General features: G+C 39.4%; 1 protein-coding gene across 1 annotated transcript in view; it reads left to right on the top strand.

Annotated features, from left to right (window-relative positions):
• ZYG11B (zyg-11 family member B, cell cycle regulator) overlaps positions 1-20,062 on the top strand; it is a 57,688-nt gene that overhangs the window by 447 nt on the left and 37,179 nt on the right. The window contains exon 2 of the mRNA XM_004679018.2: positions 13,356-13,521. Within this exon, the coding sequence (XP_004679075.1) occupies positions 13,356-13,521 (166 nt within the window). The remainder of the gene's footprint in view (positions 1-13,355; positions 13,522-20,062) is intronic.

Raw genomic sequence — 20,062 nt, forward strand, 5'->3', positions numbered from 1 at the left:
CCCTCCCTTCTCCTCCCCTTGGCACCGTTTTTAAGATCGTCCTTAATGGCTCCACCCCTTACACCCCCGACAACTCCCCGTCCTTTAACCCGACCTTCCCTTTTCTACCATTTTGCCTTTCTCTCTCTCTCTGTGGGTCTCTCTACTCCTTACTCCCTTTCCTCCCTATTTCTTTCTCTCCTTTCTCACCCCTCCCTCACCATTTTATTTCCACTGTCCCCTCCTTGCTGTATCCTTTCTCCCTTTCACCCTCTGTATTTCCTCTCCCCCTTATCGTCTTCCCCTAGCTTTCACAGCTGTCTCCACTTCTACAGCGTCAGGGGCCCTAAGCAGGAACAGTGTGAGGCGATTGCTTTCCTGGAGCTGTATTGCAGGCAGATAGGATTTGCAGGCTTTATTCTTCCCTTTCGTTTATGTAGTTGGGGAAGGAGGGAATTGGAGCATGTTTTGAAGTGATGGAATGAGAACGCGGGTGAGGGCCAGGGTGCATACTGTCACCTCGCAAGATAAGCCTTTAGACAGAAACAGCTAAAAATGTTTTGAAAATTGTATTTATTTTAAACATCTTTTAATGTGGAGGTAATTTAAATCCCCCGTTTGAAAAATTTAAAAATACTCATTTTCAGGCTTGTCTAGTACTCAGAACAATGGTTTGTTTTTGTTTGGAGACAAGAGACAGAGCATCTGAATACTGAGAGTGAGCCTGGCAGTCAGATGGTGACAGTCTTTTTTTTAAAGGTTTATTTATTTATGCATACAGAACTGGGGTACAAGTCAGAGGTGCAGGAGCAATGAGAAGATTCACCAGAGACAGAGTGGGGAGCAAAACAGGTAGATCGACAAAGTACACTGCTGAGGGGAGCAGCCGGCAGGTCAGGAGAGGACTGCCTTGCCATGTGGGTCACCTTGGGGCAGGGATCGAACTCCCACCGAAATCGAACTCTCACCGAAGGGGCTTCAAGGGAGCCACCAGGGAAGACTGGTGACAGTCTTTTTAATACCTTCTAATAGCTTCTTTGTTTTGTCCTCTCTGCATTGTTGAGAGAACCTTATATTTGCAAATTTTCTCCTTCCTGTTTCAAAATAGATTGAGGCTTCAGTGGGCTTTTTATTGAGTTGGTTTATAAATGGTTTGCAGTGCATTTAATGAAAACATTGCCTCATCATATGTAGCAGCCTAAATTTTTGGTCTGGGAGGAATAAGACAGTCTAGTCAAAGCTTAAGTCCTGGTAATCGTGTTCTTCCAGGAGGCTAGTCAGTTTCTATTTTTCTCCTATTGATTTCTTAGAAAGTGGCTTATTATTAAACCATTTAATGTTTGAATTTTCCCTAACTCATTGACTGCATTTTTAGTTTGCTCTTTTCCTACAACAGCCTTTCACATTCACAACCCATTACATTGTCATTGTGGGTTAACCTGTTTCTCTTTGTGAAATATGAGTTCTAGGCAATTCTAGGTAGCAATTGTGCCTTTCTTTCTCCCCCTTGTCAGGCCAACTCGGTGCTTAAATGATTTGCTAAAGGTCTCATTTTCCTACCTGGCAAGGCTAGTTTAACCTTAAACTGAAATTTGAGGCAACCAGTGGACTGCACAGAAAGGGTGTAGTGAGAATTTCATTTTTAGTGCAAAAAGCAAATTTAGTGAGATATCTCTTCAAAATAAAGTGTTGTCCTGCTTAGATACCAGATTGCTAGATTTCTGAAGTGTTGGCTTTCCCACTCAGAATGAAGGAGTGAGTTCAGAGGAAGAAGTTATAAACTCCTTTTTGGGCATTTAGGATACATAAGTGGCATTTTCAGCTGGATCTGAAAGATGAATAGGATTTATGCAGGCCCTTTTGGGAAGGGAAGGAGTATTTGTGGGCTACCACCTCAAGAGTTTAATTTATTAGGTCAGGAATAGGGTCTGAGAGTTTACATTTCTAACAGATACCTGCCTAAGACTGTGAGCCTCATTTTAAGAACCAATGGGCAAGGATACAATGCTTTTTAAAATTCATCTAAGATTCTTTTGAGTGCCACTGATTATGTTGACGTTGGGGCTATCACAGATAATAAAAATTCTCTGCCTTTGTCTTGTGTGTGAACAGTATAAATATCAAAGAAACCAAGATAATTTTAGATGTGAAAAATGCTAAGACAGGAAAAATTGTGCAAAGATAGTCCATGGTATAGGATAGTTAGGGTCAGCTTCCAAAGAGGATCTTACTTTCAAGAAGAGAACTAAAGGATTAAATTAATAGAGTTGAGTTGTGAAAAACCAGATAGAAGGGAAAGAGCATGCAAATAATCTGTGGTGATAACTCTCTTGCCTGCTTAACTCCAGAGTTTTTAGTTCAAGAAACTAAAGGAATTCCCTCTTGCCCTGTTTACTATTCAAAACAAAAACAAAAACCCTGTTTCATAGACTACATATCAGTTGTAATTTTTATTTATTTCTGTGATTATTTGGCTAATGTTTATCTCTACTCCCAGACTATAAAAACCACTAATATAGGAGATGGTTTCTGATAATCTGCTAACGGCCAGCTGCTATTCTGGGCTCTGGGATTACAGTGGTTAAAAAGAAAAACATGGTCCTTGGAGAGTGGGAATAGACAATAAATAACTAGTGAGAAATGATTATGCTAAGAAGTTAGATTAAGATATAAAGTGATCTTGTGTAAGTATTGGCAACTTTTTTAGGTAGTGTGACTAGGCAGCAACATAATAGATAATATTTATTGAATGTGACTGTGTAGAGACCCTGTTTTAAATGATTGACATGTTTTCTCTCATTTAATCCTCATAGCAATCCAATGAGATAAATATGAGCCTTATGTAGGTAGAGATCATGTTTGTTTTGTTCATGGCATCCTGAATACCTTTGTACACCTAGTGCCTTGTAAGAGCTCAATAAATACTTATTGAATGAATTAATGACTTTGGAGATGGTTAGAAATTCAGGAAGACTTTGTTAAGAAGGGGATGCTTGAATTGGGGATCTTGACAGGAGAGGTTTTATTTGGTTGTATAGATGTATAATTGAATTTCTGCTGCATATGTAGTATTTAATTTACTTTTGATTAATATTTTATTGTTTTGCTATAATATTGAAAGCTATTCAGAAACATATATTGCTGCATAACATCTAGAATTGCTTACAATTTGCTTACAATTTCTCCCCGTTTTATGCATTTTTGTGAGGGAGGTTTATTTGGGGGAGGTCAGAATGATTTGTGTAAAATACCTTTGTTAATATCTCTTTTTCCTTTTTGTAAATTTGTGGATGAATAAGTACCAGAAAGATTGTGGCAATAGTATTTGAAAGGACCAATCTGGGTAAAATTTTTTGAAGAACTTACAATGTCAGGATATATCCTATTCCAGAAAACACCATGTTAATCCTCCTCCCCCAATTTATTTATTTATTTTAAAAATTTATGTATTTATTGATGCATATAGAACTGGGGTATAGGCCAGAGGTGCAGGGGCAGTAAGAGGATTCACCAGAGACAGAGCAGGGAGCAGAACAGGCAGATCGATGAATACACTGCTGAAGGGAGAAGTGGGTGAGACTGGGAGAGGTCTGTTGCGCCATGTGGGTCACTTCCTCTCACTTCCTCTCGGGTTGGGGATTGGCACTGAACTGGCTTCTGCTCACTTGCAGTGCCACATCCCAACCCATTTCTCTGTTCTTGCCACCAGGGAGGGCCTCCTTCCCCAATTTAATAAATGGATGCACTGTTCTTTCAGAATGGAGTTGTTTTCCTTATTTACCATAGGGATTTATGTATTTGTACAGAACTGGGGTACAGGCCAGAGATGTGGAGGGTGAGAGGATTCACCAGAGACAGAGCGGGGAGCAGAACTGGCAGATCGATGAAGTACACTGCTGAGGGGAGCAGTGGGCGGCCCAGGAGAGGTCTGCCGAGCCATGTGGTCACCTCTGGGGCAGGCGGGGATCGAACCCATGTATGCGGAAGTGGCTTAAGTTTCTTTGTGCTGCGCTCCAACCCACTGCGCCACCGGGGAGGGTCTACCATAGGATTTTTTTTTTTTTTTAAGATTTATTTATTTATTCATACAGAACTGGGGTACAGGCCAGAGGCTCAGGGGCGGTGAGAGGTTTCACCAGAGACAGAGTGGGGAGCAGAACAGGCAGATCTACGAAGTACACTGCTGAGGGAAGCAGCGGGCGGGTCAGGAGAGGTCTGGCTCGCCATGTGGTCTCCTCCGGGGCAGGCGGGAATTGAACTCATGCGGAAGTGGCTTAAGATTCTCAGTGCTGTGCTTTAACCCTCTGCGCCACCAGGGAGGGCCTACCATAGGATTTTTAAAGAAAGTTTATGAATGCAAGAGCTGGGGTACAGGCCAGGGGTTCATGAAAGGATCCACCAGAGACAGAGTTAAGAACAACAGATGGATCGACTGAAATACACTGCTGGGGGGGAGCAGTGAGTGAAACTGGAGAGGTGTTGATAAGCTACCTTAGCTATGCTGAGACTTAACCCCATGAACCACCAGGGAAACCCCACATAAGATATTTTTAAACCATCATTCAGGGATCATGTCATTTTGCCGCCTGTATGTGCTGTGGTTAATGATAAGGTTTAGTTATCTTTTTTCCTTTCTTCCTGAGAGTTTCTCTGTTCTTATGACTCAGCTGTCATTACTAGAGGGTGATTTTAAATCTGTGTGTTTAGCTCCTTCAGTTTTATCAGAATATCAGATTCTTTATTTGCCTAAGCAAACTCTTCACAGATTTCCAAGGAACTTATCTCTCACCTAGTTGATAAGCTCCAGGGAGCTTATCAACACCTCTCCAGTCTGACTCACTGCTCCCCCCCAGCAGTGTATTTCAGTCGATCCATCTGTTGTTCTTAACTCTGTCTCTGGTGGATCCTTTCATGAACCCCTGGCCTGTACCCCAGCTCTTGCATTCATAAACTTTCTTTAAAAATCCTAGTCCTAGAGGGTGATTTTAAATCTGTGTGTTTAGCTCCTTCCGTTTATCAGAATATCAGATTCTTTATTTGCCTAAGCAAACTCTTCACAGATTTCCAAGGAACTTATCTCTCACCTAGTCCTGGTATCAGTTTTGTTAGTGAGATAATGTGAATATTAATCGCCCTTCCCTCTGACTCATTATTTATTTGCATAATTTAAGATTTTGTTTTTCTTGTTTCTGTCTTGGCAGGTATGACTCTTTATTTTGTCAATTTCAGGTTTACAAAAAAATTAAAAGGTTTCTCACATAGCATTCTTTTTTTTTTATAGGTTTTACCTTTTATTATGACATTTTTTTCTACATGAAGAAACTTTTTTTAATAGGTTTTACCTTTTATTATGACATTTTTTTCTACATGAAGAAACTTTTTTTTTAATAGGTTTTCACATAGCATTCTTATTGGTAGCATTTAATCCATGTGTGTATAGTGTTCTTTTTCTGCACGCATGCACACACACACATGCATTGAGGTTAACTATTGCTTTAAATCTTAGAGTTATATTTTTCTCTTAAGTTCCCCTTCTCTGTTCTCTTCCTTCCTTCACCTGAGGGTAAGAAAAAGACCATGATATTTGTTATTAAATTCCTTGGTTCAGTATCCAATTCTGTCACATTCTAATTAAATTGGGTAGCTTATTCTTTCTGAGCTTCAGTATTCTTATATACAAAATGATATTTGCTATCCCACCTCCACAAGACTGTAGTGAGGGCTAAAAGAGATTATGCATATCAAAATGTTAGTGAATGTTGATCTTCTAAAGAATACTTGCCTGTCTAGGAGAGTGCCAGGTATTGTGCTCTGTGCTAGGAATTCAGAAAAAAGTCAGCTTCTATTCCTATTTGGTTACCGACTACATTTTGTCAATTCTTCCTTCAAAATATATTTTACCTTTGATTATTTTACATTTTCATTGCCTCTACTCTTATCCATAGCTTTATTGCTAAAATCTTTATACTTTATTCTATAGGTTTCTCTTTTACCATCTCTTCTAATAGCAGAGGAAACAAAATTTTCTGTGAGATAGGGAAGGAATTTCTTGAAACCAGCCTTACAACAGGAATTCTTGGTAATCTTGTGTTTTATCTTAAAATTCATGCTGTGTTGGGCCCTCCCTTGTGGCGCAGCCGTTTGAAGCACAGCACTGAGAAGCTTAAGCCAGTTCCGCATGAGTTCGCATGAGTTCGATTCCCGCCTGCCCTGGAGGTGACCAATGGCGTGGCAGACCTCTCCTGACCCACCCACTGCTCCCCTCAGCAGTGTGCTTTGTAGATCTGCCCACTCTGTCTCTGGTGAAGCCTCTCGCCGCCCCTGAGCCTCTGGCCTGTGCCCCAGTTCTGTATGCACAAATAAATAAATCTTTAAAAAAAAAAAATCATGCTGTGTTAACCTTCTACATAATATATTTGTTTCAGTACAAAATTTTTTTAAGTTATTTGCTGGTTATATAACAACTCCCACTACCCTAGTCTTTCATCCCTTTGTCCCCTCAGAAAATCTTGGAGTATATTTGATATTCTAACATGTGCTAAGTTTATGTGAACTTTAGCCCCGTTGTACACCCTTGTACATGTTTTCAGCAGGAGAACCATCATTATAGATGATATAGAGCCTTTGAACAATTTTTTAGAAGGGGAATGATAATAGTAACTGGGTAGGTCAGAAGAGTGAAATTCATTTTCATTAGTTTAAAAGTATTTTTCTGTTCTTCCTAAAAATTATCTAGGGGCATCCATGGTGGCCTATGGGTTAAGTCTCAGTGCTCTCATGCAATCATCACTAAGCCTGGGCCCAGTGCCCTGCCAGGGAGCTAACTTACATATGGCACAGCAGACCTCTCCTGTCTCACCCCCTGCTCTGCTTAGCAGTATATCTCAGTAAATCTGCCTGTTTAATCTGTGTGGATTGTCTCAGGAGCCAGATGAAGTCAGACTTAACCTCTTCTCTGTCCTGTGTTTTTTTTTTTTTTTTAAAGATTTATTTATTTATTCGTGCAGAAGTGGGGTACAGGCCAGAAATGCAGAAGGTGAGAGGATTAACCAGAGAGACAGAGTGGGGTGCAGAACAGGCAGATCAACGAAGTACACTGCTGAGGGGAGCAGTGGGCGGGTCAGGAGAGGTCTGCCCGGCCATGTGGATCTCCTCGGGCCATGTGGATCTCCTCGGGGCAGGGGGGATCGAACTCATGCGGAAGTGACTTTAGCTTCTTTGTGCTGTGCTTTAACCCGCTGAGCCACCAGGGAGGGCCTATACATTTCCTTTTTAATCTGCCTGGGGTATGTCTAGTTAGTCACAGTGAAAAAAATCTGAGCAGAAATTTCCAAGAGATGAAAGGTACTGAATTCCAGCTTCTGCTTTATCCTTTCTTAGTTTGTCTTCCTGTGATGGATTTTAGATGGCACTATTCTATTCTGTAGTAAATTTCAGAAAACTTGAGTATAGTTCTAGTTCTGTCACTGGCTTGATACATAATCTTTATGTACTTCATCTTTAAATGGGGATAATTGTCCTTGTTTGCGTCATAGACCTGCTTTAATTATCAGGTGAGATAGTCTATTTGATTTGGCATATAAAGTTGTAAAGGTAGTATGTTGCCATGCATGAGAGCACAGGCTCTGGAGTCATATTTCCTAGGTTTGAATTCTGGTTCTGCTCCTTACGAGCTGTGTATTCTCACATATACCACCAATATTGTAAGTTCACTGGTACTGTTTATTTTATTTAATCCTGAGACAGGTATTATTATTACCCCTGTCATAAGATGAGAAAACTGAGGAACAGAAATGCTAGGTAATTTGATAACATCACACAGCTAGTAAATTAAAAGTTGGAATCTGCACTCTAGTTCCAAAAATAGATTTTTAACAGTTAGGCAGATGCACTTCCCAACAGAAGAGTGATAGTAGAAAAGGGTGTAACTTATTAATAAAAATTAACATAGAGATAAAGGAATTTCTTTGAAAAGGAAAAATTGTGGGATCCAAAAACTTGCTTTTGTTCCATTTGAATGTATCATCAATTGGGGGAAATTTTTTTTAAATGATTAATTAAATATTCCAAGTATTCTGGCCCTCCCTGGTGGTGCAACAGGATAAACAGCACAGCCCTCTGAAGCTATATACACAGCCACTGCAGCACGAGTGCAGCACTGAACCCAAATGGCTGGCATACTTGTCCCTGTACCACAGTTCTTATGTACATAAATAAAAACAAATCTATTTTTTATTTTTTTAAATTTAAAAAAAGATTTATTTATGCATACAGAACTGGGGTATCGGCCAGAAGTGCAGGAGTGTTGAGAGGACTCACCAGAGGCGGAGTGGGGATCACAACAGGCAGATTGACATACACTGCCAAGGGGGGCAGCAGGTGAGTCAGGAGAGGTCTGCGGGGCCATGTGGGTCACCTCCCGGGCCTGTGATCAAACTTGAGGTGAAGTGGTTGCAGTGAGCTTCATGGCCACACTTTAACCCCGTTGCACCTCGAGGGAGGGCCCTAAAAAGAAATCTTTAAAAAAGAGTAGTACATAAGAATATATCTTCCCTCTAATAACTACCCAACTTTCATTTATTCTTTTTTGCCAAATAGGTTATTTTGAAATTTATCAACTGAGGTAAGTGTAATTTATTTCATCCGGGTGATTAATTTTAACATCTAGGAAGATGATACAATGAAGAGTAGAAAAAAAGGAAATAATTCAGTTACAACTCAGGAAGTAAGGCAGGATATGCAAAATTCTATGAGACATAAATTCAATTTGATGAATTATTTCCTCTAAGCTTTTAAAATGTGTCCTAGCTACATCTAGCTTCAAAGGACACTAGAATGTGTAGTTTTTATTAGAGATGGATATGTGCTCAGGTACAATTTAAAAAAAAATTTTTAAAAGATTTTATTATGCACACAGAACTGGGGTACAGGCCAGAGGTGCAGGGGCTGTGAGAGGAGTCACCAGAAGCAGAGTGGGGAGTAGAACAGGCAAATCGACAAAGTACACTGCTCAGGGGAGAAGGACCGAGACAGGACTGAGACAGGAGAGGTCTGCTGCATGGTGTGGGCCACCTACCTGGCCAGGGATTGAACTCCCACCGAAGCAGCCACAACTTGGCTTAGCTTCGCAGTGCAGTGCTCCAACCTGCTGCGCCACTAGGCAGGGCCAACAATTAAAATTTTTTATTAATGTAGAAGAAGAGAACATGTTAGGATTGACTAATAGTCTCTGTTACTTTGGGTCCACTGTTTAATTTTTATGAAGCCTATAAAAAAAATCTATAAAATAGCATCTTTGCTGCCCATCCTGTCCAGTTATTACAATACTAAATGTGTCAATATGAAAGTAAACTGTAAAACAACAATCAATAACTTTGACTGTAGAAGTCATATATTGTATAGAACACTTGATATATTCAGAGAAGAAAATTGATAGCAAATAACCTAGAGTTAAATATTAACATTTTGACATTTATTTTTAAGCTTGCATTTGCAACTTTATAGATTTATAACAACTTTATTGAGCTGTGATTCACATACATTTTACCCATTTAAAATGTACCCAGTTTGGTGTTTTTTAGTGTATGGAGAGATTTGCAACTATAACCACAAAGAATTTTAGAATGTTTTCATCTCCGCACAAAGAAGCCCTATTTTTAGCAGTATTCCCATTTCCCTCCAACCCTCCTCCCAGTCCTAGCATCCATTAGTCTATTTTCTGTCTCTTTAGCTTTGTCTGTTCTGGGCATTTCATATAAATGAAACAATGTGTAGAATTTTGTGAATGGCTTCTCTGACTTAGCTTAATGTTTTCAAGGTCTATCCTTGTAAAATGTACCAGATGTATCTTTCTTTTTTTTCTTTTAAAGATTATTTATGCATACAGAACTGGGGTACAGGGGCAGGGGGGGGAACAGTGGGCAGGACAGGAGAGGTCTCCTGAACCATGTGGGTCACCTCCCTGGCCAGGGATCAAACTTGCACAGAAATGGCTCTGCTAGCTTTGCAGTGGTGTGCTCTAACCCTTTATGCCACCAGGGAGGGCCCCAGATATACCTTTCTTGCTGAATAATGCTCTACTATGTAAATATACTATGTTTAGCCATTTATTAGTTGATTGACTTTTGAGGTGTTTGTACTTTTTAGCTATTAGAAACAGTGCTGCTGCAAACATTTCTATTCAGGTTTTTGTATGATAAAAAGATTTTCATTTTTCAGAGGTGCATACTTAGAAGTGGAATTGCTAGGCTATGTGGTAATTGCTAGGCCTTTCTCCTTTTGTTTTGTTGTTAAAGAGTTTATTTATTTATGCATACAGAACTGGGGTACAGACCAGAGGTGCAGGGGCCATGAGAGGATTCACCAGAGACAGAATGAGGAGCAAAACAGGCCAACTGAGGGGAGCAGCGGGCAGGTCAGGAGAGGTCGGCTGCATCATGTGGGTCACCTCCAGGGCGGGGATTGAACTCGTGCTGAAATGGCTTTAGCTTCCTTGTGCTGTGCTTTAACCCGCTGCGCCACTAGGGAGAGCCCATTTGTTAGACTATTTTCTTTTTTTAAAGATTTATTTATTCATACAGAGCTGGGGTACAAACCAGAGGTGCAGGGGCAGTGAGAGGCTTCACCAGAGACAGAGTGGGGTACAAAAGGGGCAGATTGATGAAGTACACTGCTGAAGGGAGTAGCGGGCAGGTCAGGAGAGGTCTGCCTTGCCATGTGGTTACCTCTGGGGGGCCGGGGATGAACTCGCACTTAAGTGGCTGAGGCTAGCTTGCAGTGCTATGTCCTAACCTGTTACTTTATCAGGGAGGGCCGTGCTAGACTATTTTCTAAAGTAAGTGTACCATTTTACATCCTCACTAATTTATGAGAGAGTTCCAGTTCCTTCACACCATCACCCACACTTGTTATGATCTTACCTTTTGAGTATAGCCATCCTAGTGGGTGGTATTTTATTGTTATTTTGCTTTGTATTTCACCATTTCACCAATGATAAATACTGTTGTGCATCTTTCATATGATTATTGGTTATTTGTATTTTTTTTTGAAGAAACATCTGTTTAGACCATGCCCTATCTTCATTTGAGTTGTCTTTTTACTATTGAGTTGTAAAAGCTACTTATATATTATATATATTGAATACAAATCCCTTATTGCAGATATTTTTTCCCATTCTTGATGATGACCTTTGAAGCACAAAATTTTATTTTTTATTAATGTAACATTGGTTTACAACTGTTTCATGTTTATCCAGCCCTAGGCCTGGGCCTAGCCATGACTCAGATCTGGAACCCAGGTCCTTGCATGTCCTGGAGTTTAGCCTAATCTGCTGAGTCATGGGTTTTTAGGGCACAAAAGTTTTTTTTTTTTTTTAACGATGTTCAGTTTATCTGTTTGTTCTTTGATGGTTTGTTATCTTAAGAAACAATTTACTAATCCAAAGTCTGGAATATTTCTATAGCTTTTATAATGTTGATAAAAAAACAATTTCAGTAGCTGATGAAAGCAGTTATTTGAGGACCTAGTTTTCTTAGAATTCTTTCACTTAAAATTGAAATTTCCAAGAACTTAACCAAGTAATGGTGATGATTTACTGTGCATGTCTTCATAATACTTATATTTAGAGCTGTGATCCATTTTGAGTTAATTTTTATGTTATGTGAGGAAGGACATCCTCTTTGTCCCCATGCATGTGTATTGTACCAGTACCATTATGGAAGTTTATTCTTTTGCTCATTGTTTTGACATTTTTGTGAAAAACAGTTAACTAGAAATAAAAGAGTTTATATGGACTTGAAATTCTATTTCAGTGCCCTGTGTAATCTATTCTTATGCTAGTACCACATTGTTTTGATTCATATAGCATTATAATCAGTTTTTAATTGACATGGGTAAATCCTTCAAAATTATTTTAGCTCTTCTAGGTCCTGTGTGTTTTCATCTGAATTTTAGGATCAATTTCTTTAATTTGCAAAACAGGAAGCAGAGATTTTCATAGGGATTATGATCTGTTGAGCAATTCAGCAATATTAAATTATCTGATCCATAAGTAAAATGGCTTTCCATTTATTTAGGCCTTCTTTAATGTTTTTTTTCTTCCTTCTGTAATATTTTAATTTTATACTACATTAATTTTTTCCTAAGTATTTGTTGTGACATATTGTAATTGTATACAATTATTTAATTACATTTTCAGATTGTTCATTGTAAGTGTATAGAAATACAATAGTTTTTAATATTAGATTTTGTATCTTGCAGCCTTTGCTAAACTTTTTTGTTTGTTTATGTTGTGTGCTGTGTATATTCCTTAGGATTTTCTTTATACAGAATTATATCCCCTGCAAATATAGTTTTACTTTTTCTTACTAATCTGAATGCCTTTTCTTTTTCTTGCCTAAGTGCCCTTGTTTGGACCTTTAGCATAATGTTGCATAGAAGTTGTTAGGAAGGAAATATTCATACTTTCAACAATTTTTAGTTTTTGCACTTAAACCTTATACTTATTTGGTTAGTTCTTTGTTCCTCATACTGAAATTACCAAGTTAATCTTTATGAGGATGCTAACTTCTATTGCAAACTGTTTTACCCAAATAAATTTTTAATATTTCAAATTATCAAGTTGGGATGGGGATTTTAGGAGATAATAAATTGGAAAGAAAATCGGGTCTAGTTTTTTTTTTTTTTTTAAAGATTTATTTATTTATTCATACAGAACTGGGGTACAGGCCCAGTTCTGTACGGAGGGTGAGAGGATTCACCAGAGACAGAGCGGGGAGCAGAACAGGCAGATCGATGAAGTACACTGCTGAGGGGAGCAGCGGGTGGGTCAGGAGAGGTCTGCCACACCATGTGGATCTCCTCCAGGGTAGGGGCAGGGGGGGATTGAACTCATGCGGAATTGGCCAAGCTTCTTAATGCAGTGCTTTAACCCGCTGCACCACCAGGGAGGGCCTGGGTCTAGTTTTTGTAGGATACAGACATCACTTTTAACAATCTAAAATTTTGCCTTTTTGGCTTCAGGCCCATGGGAGGCCATAGAAAGCTTGAGCAGGTGAAGGTCATGGGGGTAATTTAGGAAAAGTATCCTGTTGTGCTTCCCAGGTCCTCCCTAACTTAGGTCTTGACAGAGGCACCCTGTTATGTTTTTACTACTACCCAGTGTAACATTAAGTATTATAGCACTTTAAGCATTATATGTCTTTATTTGTTTAAATGTAGCTCTTGTAAATATGAGTCACACTTTGTATTCCCACTGTCTCAGTAACTGACATTTGGTAAACGGTGAATACTTGGTAAGTGAATGTTTCATTCTTCACTGTTCTAGAAACTTATGTTTTTACTTTGTGTTCCCTTTATGTTTCTTCCTGGGTTTCAAGGAGGAGGCATCTCCCTATTCCTTACTCGATATCTGCTTGAATTTCCTGACTACTCATCTTGAGAAGTTCTGCTCAGCAAGACAAGATGGAACATTGTGTCTGCAGGAACCTGGAGTATTCCCACAGGAGGTGGCTGACCGACTGCTTCAGACCATGGCTTTTCATGGTAATATAATAAACAAAGAAAGCAAAAATTATACTCTATTTTTAGGCAGTGTATTTTGAAGTAGTGCTATTGCTATTTTCTTAGAAATAAAAGAAAAAGAAAAAGAAATAAAATGGGCCCTCCCTGGTTTAGCAGGTTAAAGCACAGCACTAGGAAGCTTTCACAATATGAGTTCAATCCCCAGCCAGCGGTGTGACCCACATGGTGTGGCAGATTTCTCCTTCCCTGCCCGCCGCTCCCCTCAGCAGTGTATTTCAGTAAATCTGCCTGTTCTGCTCCCCACTCTATCTCTGGTAAATCCTCTCACCACCCTGCATCTCTGGCCTGTACCCTAGTTCTGTATGAATGGATAAATAAATCTTATATTTAAAAAAAAGAAAAAGAAGTAACAGAAAACCCCAAATTAGCCAGATTCTGAGCAAAGGAATTCAACTCTTTTTACCTATCCTACCACTTAATTTGTAATTTGGAATAAGCATTTTTCTTTTTCAATCTGGATGTAGTTCTTTCTTCTTTCTCTTTTCTTTTTATTTGAGAACCATTCTTATCATAAAAATAATGTGTTTAACTTAAAAAGTATCTACTTAGAAGTTTAAAATATGGTATAAAATATGTTATATTGGGCCTCCTTAGTGATACAGAGGTTAAGTCTCAATACTATGAAGCTACCCTCATCCATTGCAGCAAGAGTTTGATCCCTGGCCAGGGAGCTGACCCATATGGCACAGCAGACTTCTCCTGTCTCACTGGCTGCTTCCCTTGGCAGTGTATTTCAGTAGATCCTCCTGTTTTGCTCCCCACTCTGCCTCTGGTGAATCCTCTCATCTGTGCACCTCTGGTCCAGTTCTATGAAAAATAAATTTTAAAATCTCCGAAAGAGAAGAAATACTTTTGTATATTTAGGGTTTACAAGTAGGAAATCTGATTTGTCTATAGCTATGAAATAGAATGAAAATGCGGCAGTAATGAAAACTATCATTTATTGATTGCCTATATATATATAAAATATTTATTTGTTCATACAAAACTGGGGTATAGGCCAGAGGTGCAGGGGTGGTGAGAGGAATCACCAGAGACAGAGTGGGGAGCAGAACAGGCAGACTGATGAAGTACACTGCTGAGGGGAGCAGTGGGAGGTTCAGGAGAGGTCTGCCATGTTATGTGGATCATCTCCGGGGCAGGGATCGAACTCATGCTGAAGTGGCTTTAGCTTCTTAGTGCTGCACTATAACCCACTTCGCCTCCAGGGAGGGCCCTATTTATATATTCTTACAGGCATTTTATTTTTTCAAAAACTAAAAGATAGCAATTACTCTATTTACATAGAGATAAGGAAACTGAGATTCAGAGAAGAAGTAACTTATTCAGGGTCACACTGCTAATACATGGCATCCAGATTCAAGTGCAAGTGTGCTAGTTCCAAATTTATATTTCTTTACACTGTGCTGCACTGTGCTTCCACTATACCTAGTTAGAGGTAACCCTGTTCCCAGATTCCAGATAATAGTGTGTGTACACACACACACACACACACACACACACACAAGCGAGTTGCTAGATAGGATACTGCTCCATTCGTGAATGGTTAAATAAAGCCAAATAATTTTTTTTAATTTAATATATAAAATATACAGTCAAAAGCATGACTAGACAAATACATTCAAAGAAAGGATGGGACATGAGGATATAATTAAGACATTTTAAAATAGCTTCAGAAAGAAGACATTTACACTCCTTGGTTTCACTAACTTGCTTAAGTTCTTAGTCTCTTTATTAAATGTCCCTTACAAAGCTGCACAGTTTGAGACTGCCATTGCTAACTAGCATTTCTTTCTAGTTTCAACTTAAGCTTATTCAACTTAAGCATATATACATAAAGCAGAGAAACTAAATCAGTCATTCATTATTGCTTATAATATATAATGGTATATCCACTATGAAAAACATCTTGATAGATGTTTAAACTCTGAACATGCAACCTACCATAAAATCCCTAGACATTTATCCCACAGAAATTAGAACTTAAGTTCACACAACACCTATACATGACTATACAACATAGAGTTTATTTTCATTAATAGCTAAAGACGATAAAACCCCAGATACAAACTGATGTACTGCAAAACATGGAATTTTACTCAGCAATAAAAAGGAGTGAACTAATATATGCAACATTCTGCATGACTCTTCAGAGAATTATGCTGGGTCAAAAAAGCCAACCCCCAAAAAATACAAGACAATCCTAAAAGGTTATATAATAAATGATTTATGTAACATTCTTGAAATGACAATATTGTAGAAATGGAAAGCAGAAATGGTTGCCAGGAGTTACAAAGAAGGCAGAGGCAAGAGAGAAGTGAATATGCCTATAAAAGGGCAACTAGAGGGTCCTTATGAGGTGTAGATAGGAATCTTGAGCATAGTAATGTCAATATGCTGGTTGTGATAATGAACTGTAGCTTTACAAAATTCTACCACTGAAGAAAAAGGATCTCATCTGTAATTTACTCAGAAAGCCATGTGAATATATACTTTTATAAAACTATAAAGTTTAACTTTTTTTGAATAATGTATTAGTTTATTTTTACATCATTTTGTGCATTTTTTCCACCTCATTGTAATCCCCTTGGGCTTCCTATCACCAAATAACCCATGTGCCATCACCATAGTCTGGTGCATTTCTCTCCCCTCACTGTTTTTGATCTCATTCCTCACTCCACCCCCATAAAATGTCTCTGGTATATAGCTGTTCATTATTATTATTTTCTCGCCTGGTTTGTTACATTCCTGCTATGAGTGAAACCATCCAGTATTTTTCCTTTTCTTTCTGGCTTATCTCACTAAGCATGATCTTTTTCCAGCTCCATCCATGTTGGTGCAAAAGGCATGTGTTTCTTTTTTTTGGTTGCTGAGTAATATTCCATTGTGTATCTGTACTACATCTTTTTAATCCAGTCATCTACTTTTGGACATTTGGGCTGCTTTCATGTCTTTCCAAATAAGGCAGCAATAAACATGGGGGTGCAGGTATCCTTTTGAATCAGTGTTTTTGTGTCTTTTGGGTAGATACCTAGGAGTGGGATTGCTGGGTCATAGGGAAGCTCCATTAAAACCATAAAGTTTAATTTTAAAGAGCTCACTTTGAGGGATATAAAGTTGTGTTGACATGAGTTAAGGGAATTCCATCTAATGGCTTCAGTTCTTCTTGCTAAGAGTAAATGACAAAGTCTGAGAAGATCGAAGAGTGTCAGGCACTCTTGAAACACTAATTACTGTTGTTGTTACTTCTGTTGTCTGGGTTCACTCATCCTTTCCTCTGTTCTTCCCATTGCGACATCGAGCCCAAACATTATTATGTTTTTTAGTTTTAAATTTCCATTTGGTTTTTCCTTATATCTTTCTGTTCCTTTGCTGAGGCATGTTTGCTTCAAGCATGTTTGTGGTTTATGATGGTTTCTTTAAAATACTTGTCAACTAATTATTTATGCATACAGTACTGGGGTACAGGCCAGAGGTGCAGGGGCGGTGAGAGGATTCACTCACCAGAGACAGAGGAGGGAGCAAAACAGGCTGATCAACTTAGTACACTGCTAAGGGGAGCAGTGGTCAGGTCAGGAGAGGTCTGCCACTCCATGTGGGTCACCTCCAGGGCAGGGATGGAACTCATGCTGAGTGGCTTTAGCTTCTTAGTGATGTGTTTTAGCCCGCTGCGCCACCAGGGAGGGCCCTGTCAAATAATTTTAACATGTGTGTTATCTTAGCATTGACATAGATTGTATTTTTATTTTTTTAAAGATTATTTATGTATGTATACAAGAACTGGAGTACAAGCCAGAGGTGTGGGTGGGGGTTGGGTGAGATGATTCCACCATAGACTGTGTGGGGAACAGAACAAACGGATTGACTGAAGTACACTGTTGAGGGCAGCAGTGGGTGAGACAGGAGAGATCTGCTGCACCATGTGGGTCAGCTTCCTGGCTATGGGTTAAGCTCTTGCTACAGTGGCTGCAGAGAGCTTCATAGTGCCGCACTTTAACCCCTTGCATCACCAGGGAGGCCCTTTTTCTTTTTTTAGTTTGAAATGTTATTGGTATGATTTTTTATGATATCAAGATAATTTGGATATTATGAGATTCTCTTGCTTTAGTTTGTGTTTCTGATACCACTCCAGCATTGGAAGGTAGAGGTACTACTTTGTTACTGCCATATTGGAGTAGGTGTTCTGGTTTACAACTTGACTTCTTTTGATACCCAAGACTAGAATCTCATCATTATTACTATGCAGGAATTAGAGTTCTGATTCTCCAACCCTAGAATTCTACTGAAACCTCCCCAGTGAAGAGAAGTATGAGTACTTCATTTCCGCTTCTCACTAGGCTTCTACTGACATTATTTTGGGTAAGGTGTCTTCATTACTGTTGAGAGTGGTAAAAGTCTTGGCTCTCCTCCACTAGGCTTCCTGTGATACCACCCCAGCAGGAATGGTGAGGAGCCCCTCATTTCTGCCAGATAATTGTAAAAGTCTAGACTTAGATGGTGTCCACTGACATCCTCTGCCCATTATAAAGGTTTTTCTTGATTTTAATTCTTTAACAGTAATTAAGTCTGAAAAATGTACTAGAGAGTAGTATTTCTTTTCAGAAAATCTTAAAACTAAGTTTTTTTTGAAGATTGATTTATTTATGCTTATAGAACTGGTGTACAGGCCAGAGATGTGGTGGGTGAGAGGATTCACCAGAATCACAGTGGGGAGCAGAACAGGCAGATTGACGAAGAGCACTGCCGAGGGGAGCAGCGGGCGGGTCAGAAGTCTGCCATGCCATGTGGGTCAGCTCCCTGGGTGGGGGTCAAATTCTTGTTGCAGCGGCTTTAGAGAGCTTCATAATGTGGTGCTTTAACCGTTGTGCCACCAGGGAGAGCCCAATCTTAGCACTAATTTAAGGGAGACTAGCTGGTTGTTACATCCTTAGTTTGAATGCTGAGGTGCTACTTAAGAATTCTTCCTCTGGCTCAATACTATTGACTTACTGTATTCCAACTGTTCATTTCCTCCAGACTGCAGACTGTTCTTATGCTACATTTTACTGGCATGGCTGTTACTTCTTTCACAGTAACTGTTGGTTCGTTGATATGTGTTCTTGGGATGAATGTGACTCTAGAGCATCTTGCACTATTATGTGGTGGTTGTGTCTATATCTAAGGGAGTTTTCAGAGGCTGCTGGGCCCACTTAATTTGCATTCTTCTGACAGGGAGAAGCAATAACCTCTATGTCATGTAGTGTGTGGAACTAGCTAGTGGTTTAATAATGAATTCTAGATGTTAATGTGCTAAATATGTGTGCATACAATGTGTTTCTGTGCATTTTTTTTTAAAGATTTTATTTACTTAGGCATACAAAGCCTGGGGTGTAGGCCAGAGGTATGGGGGGGTGAGAGGATTCACCAGAGACAGAATGGAGAGCAGAACAGGCAGATTGACTGAAATACACTGCCAAGAGGAGCAGCAGGCAAGACAGGAGAGGTCTACTGAACCATGTGGGTCAGTTCTCTGGCCAGGGAGCAAATAAAACTCATGCCTCAGTGGCTGGTGATAGCTTCATAGTGCTGAGAGTTTAACCTCTGCATCACCAGGGAAGCCACCTGTTATTTGTGTATTATAATGTGTTACAGTACATTCACAGGAAGGCTAGAAAAGAATTGGTAACAAATTAACCCCCAGATCCAGTGGCCTGATGCACAGCTTATTACTCATTTATGATAAATAAATGTTGCAGGTCCTGGGAGAATTCTGCTCCATGGTTGCCCTAGGATCAAGGCATATGGAGGCTCTACATCATATAGCTACACTGTTTATAACTTGAAAACTCCTCATTTGTCATAGCAAGAGAAGATTGCCTAGCAAACAAGTGGTTCTCACTTGTTTCACTCTACAGTCTTGTCTAGAATTAGGCACATGGACTTACTCAGTTCCAAGGGTAAGGTAAGAAATGTAATTGTCCATGTATCCAGGAAGTTGAGAGCCAGATGTTAGTGAAAGTCAGTAATGTCTACCACAGTTCTGATTCTGCTATTTGCTGCTCTGTGATCTTGGAAAACTTTTACTTTTTGAGCCCCACTTTACATATCTATAAATTGTAGATGATACTATTCTACCTCACTAAATTATTATGTATCTTAAATAAAATGTATTACATGAGAATGCTTTGGAAATGTACAATATGGTGGAAATTTTAGCTATTTAAGATTTTAATTTATTTATGCATACAAGAACTAGGGTACAGACCAGAGATGTGGGGAGTGAGAGGATTCACTAGAGACAGAGTGGGGAACAGAACAGATGGACTGAAATACACTGCTAAGGGGAGTAGTGGGCAGTACCGGAGTCTGTCACATCATGTGAATCACCTTATTGGCTGGGGATTGAACTCATGGTGCAGTGGCTGCAGATAGTAGCGTAGTGCTGAGCTTTATCCTGTTGTGCCACCAGGGAGGGCCCTCTTAAACCATGTTTAGAAGTTAACATGCTACATGTTTTTTCCCA

The sequence above is a fragment of the Condylura cristata genome, unplaced genomic scaffold (assembly GCF_000260355.1).
Source record: "Condylura cristata isolate star-nosed mole 26May11 unplaced genomic scaffold, ConCri1.0 scaffold00008, whole genome shotgun sequence".
NCBI lineage: Eukaryota > Metazoa > Chordata > Mammalia > Eulipotyphla > Talpidae > Condylura > Condylura cristata.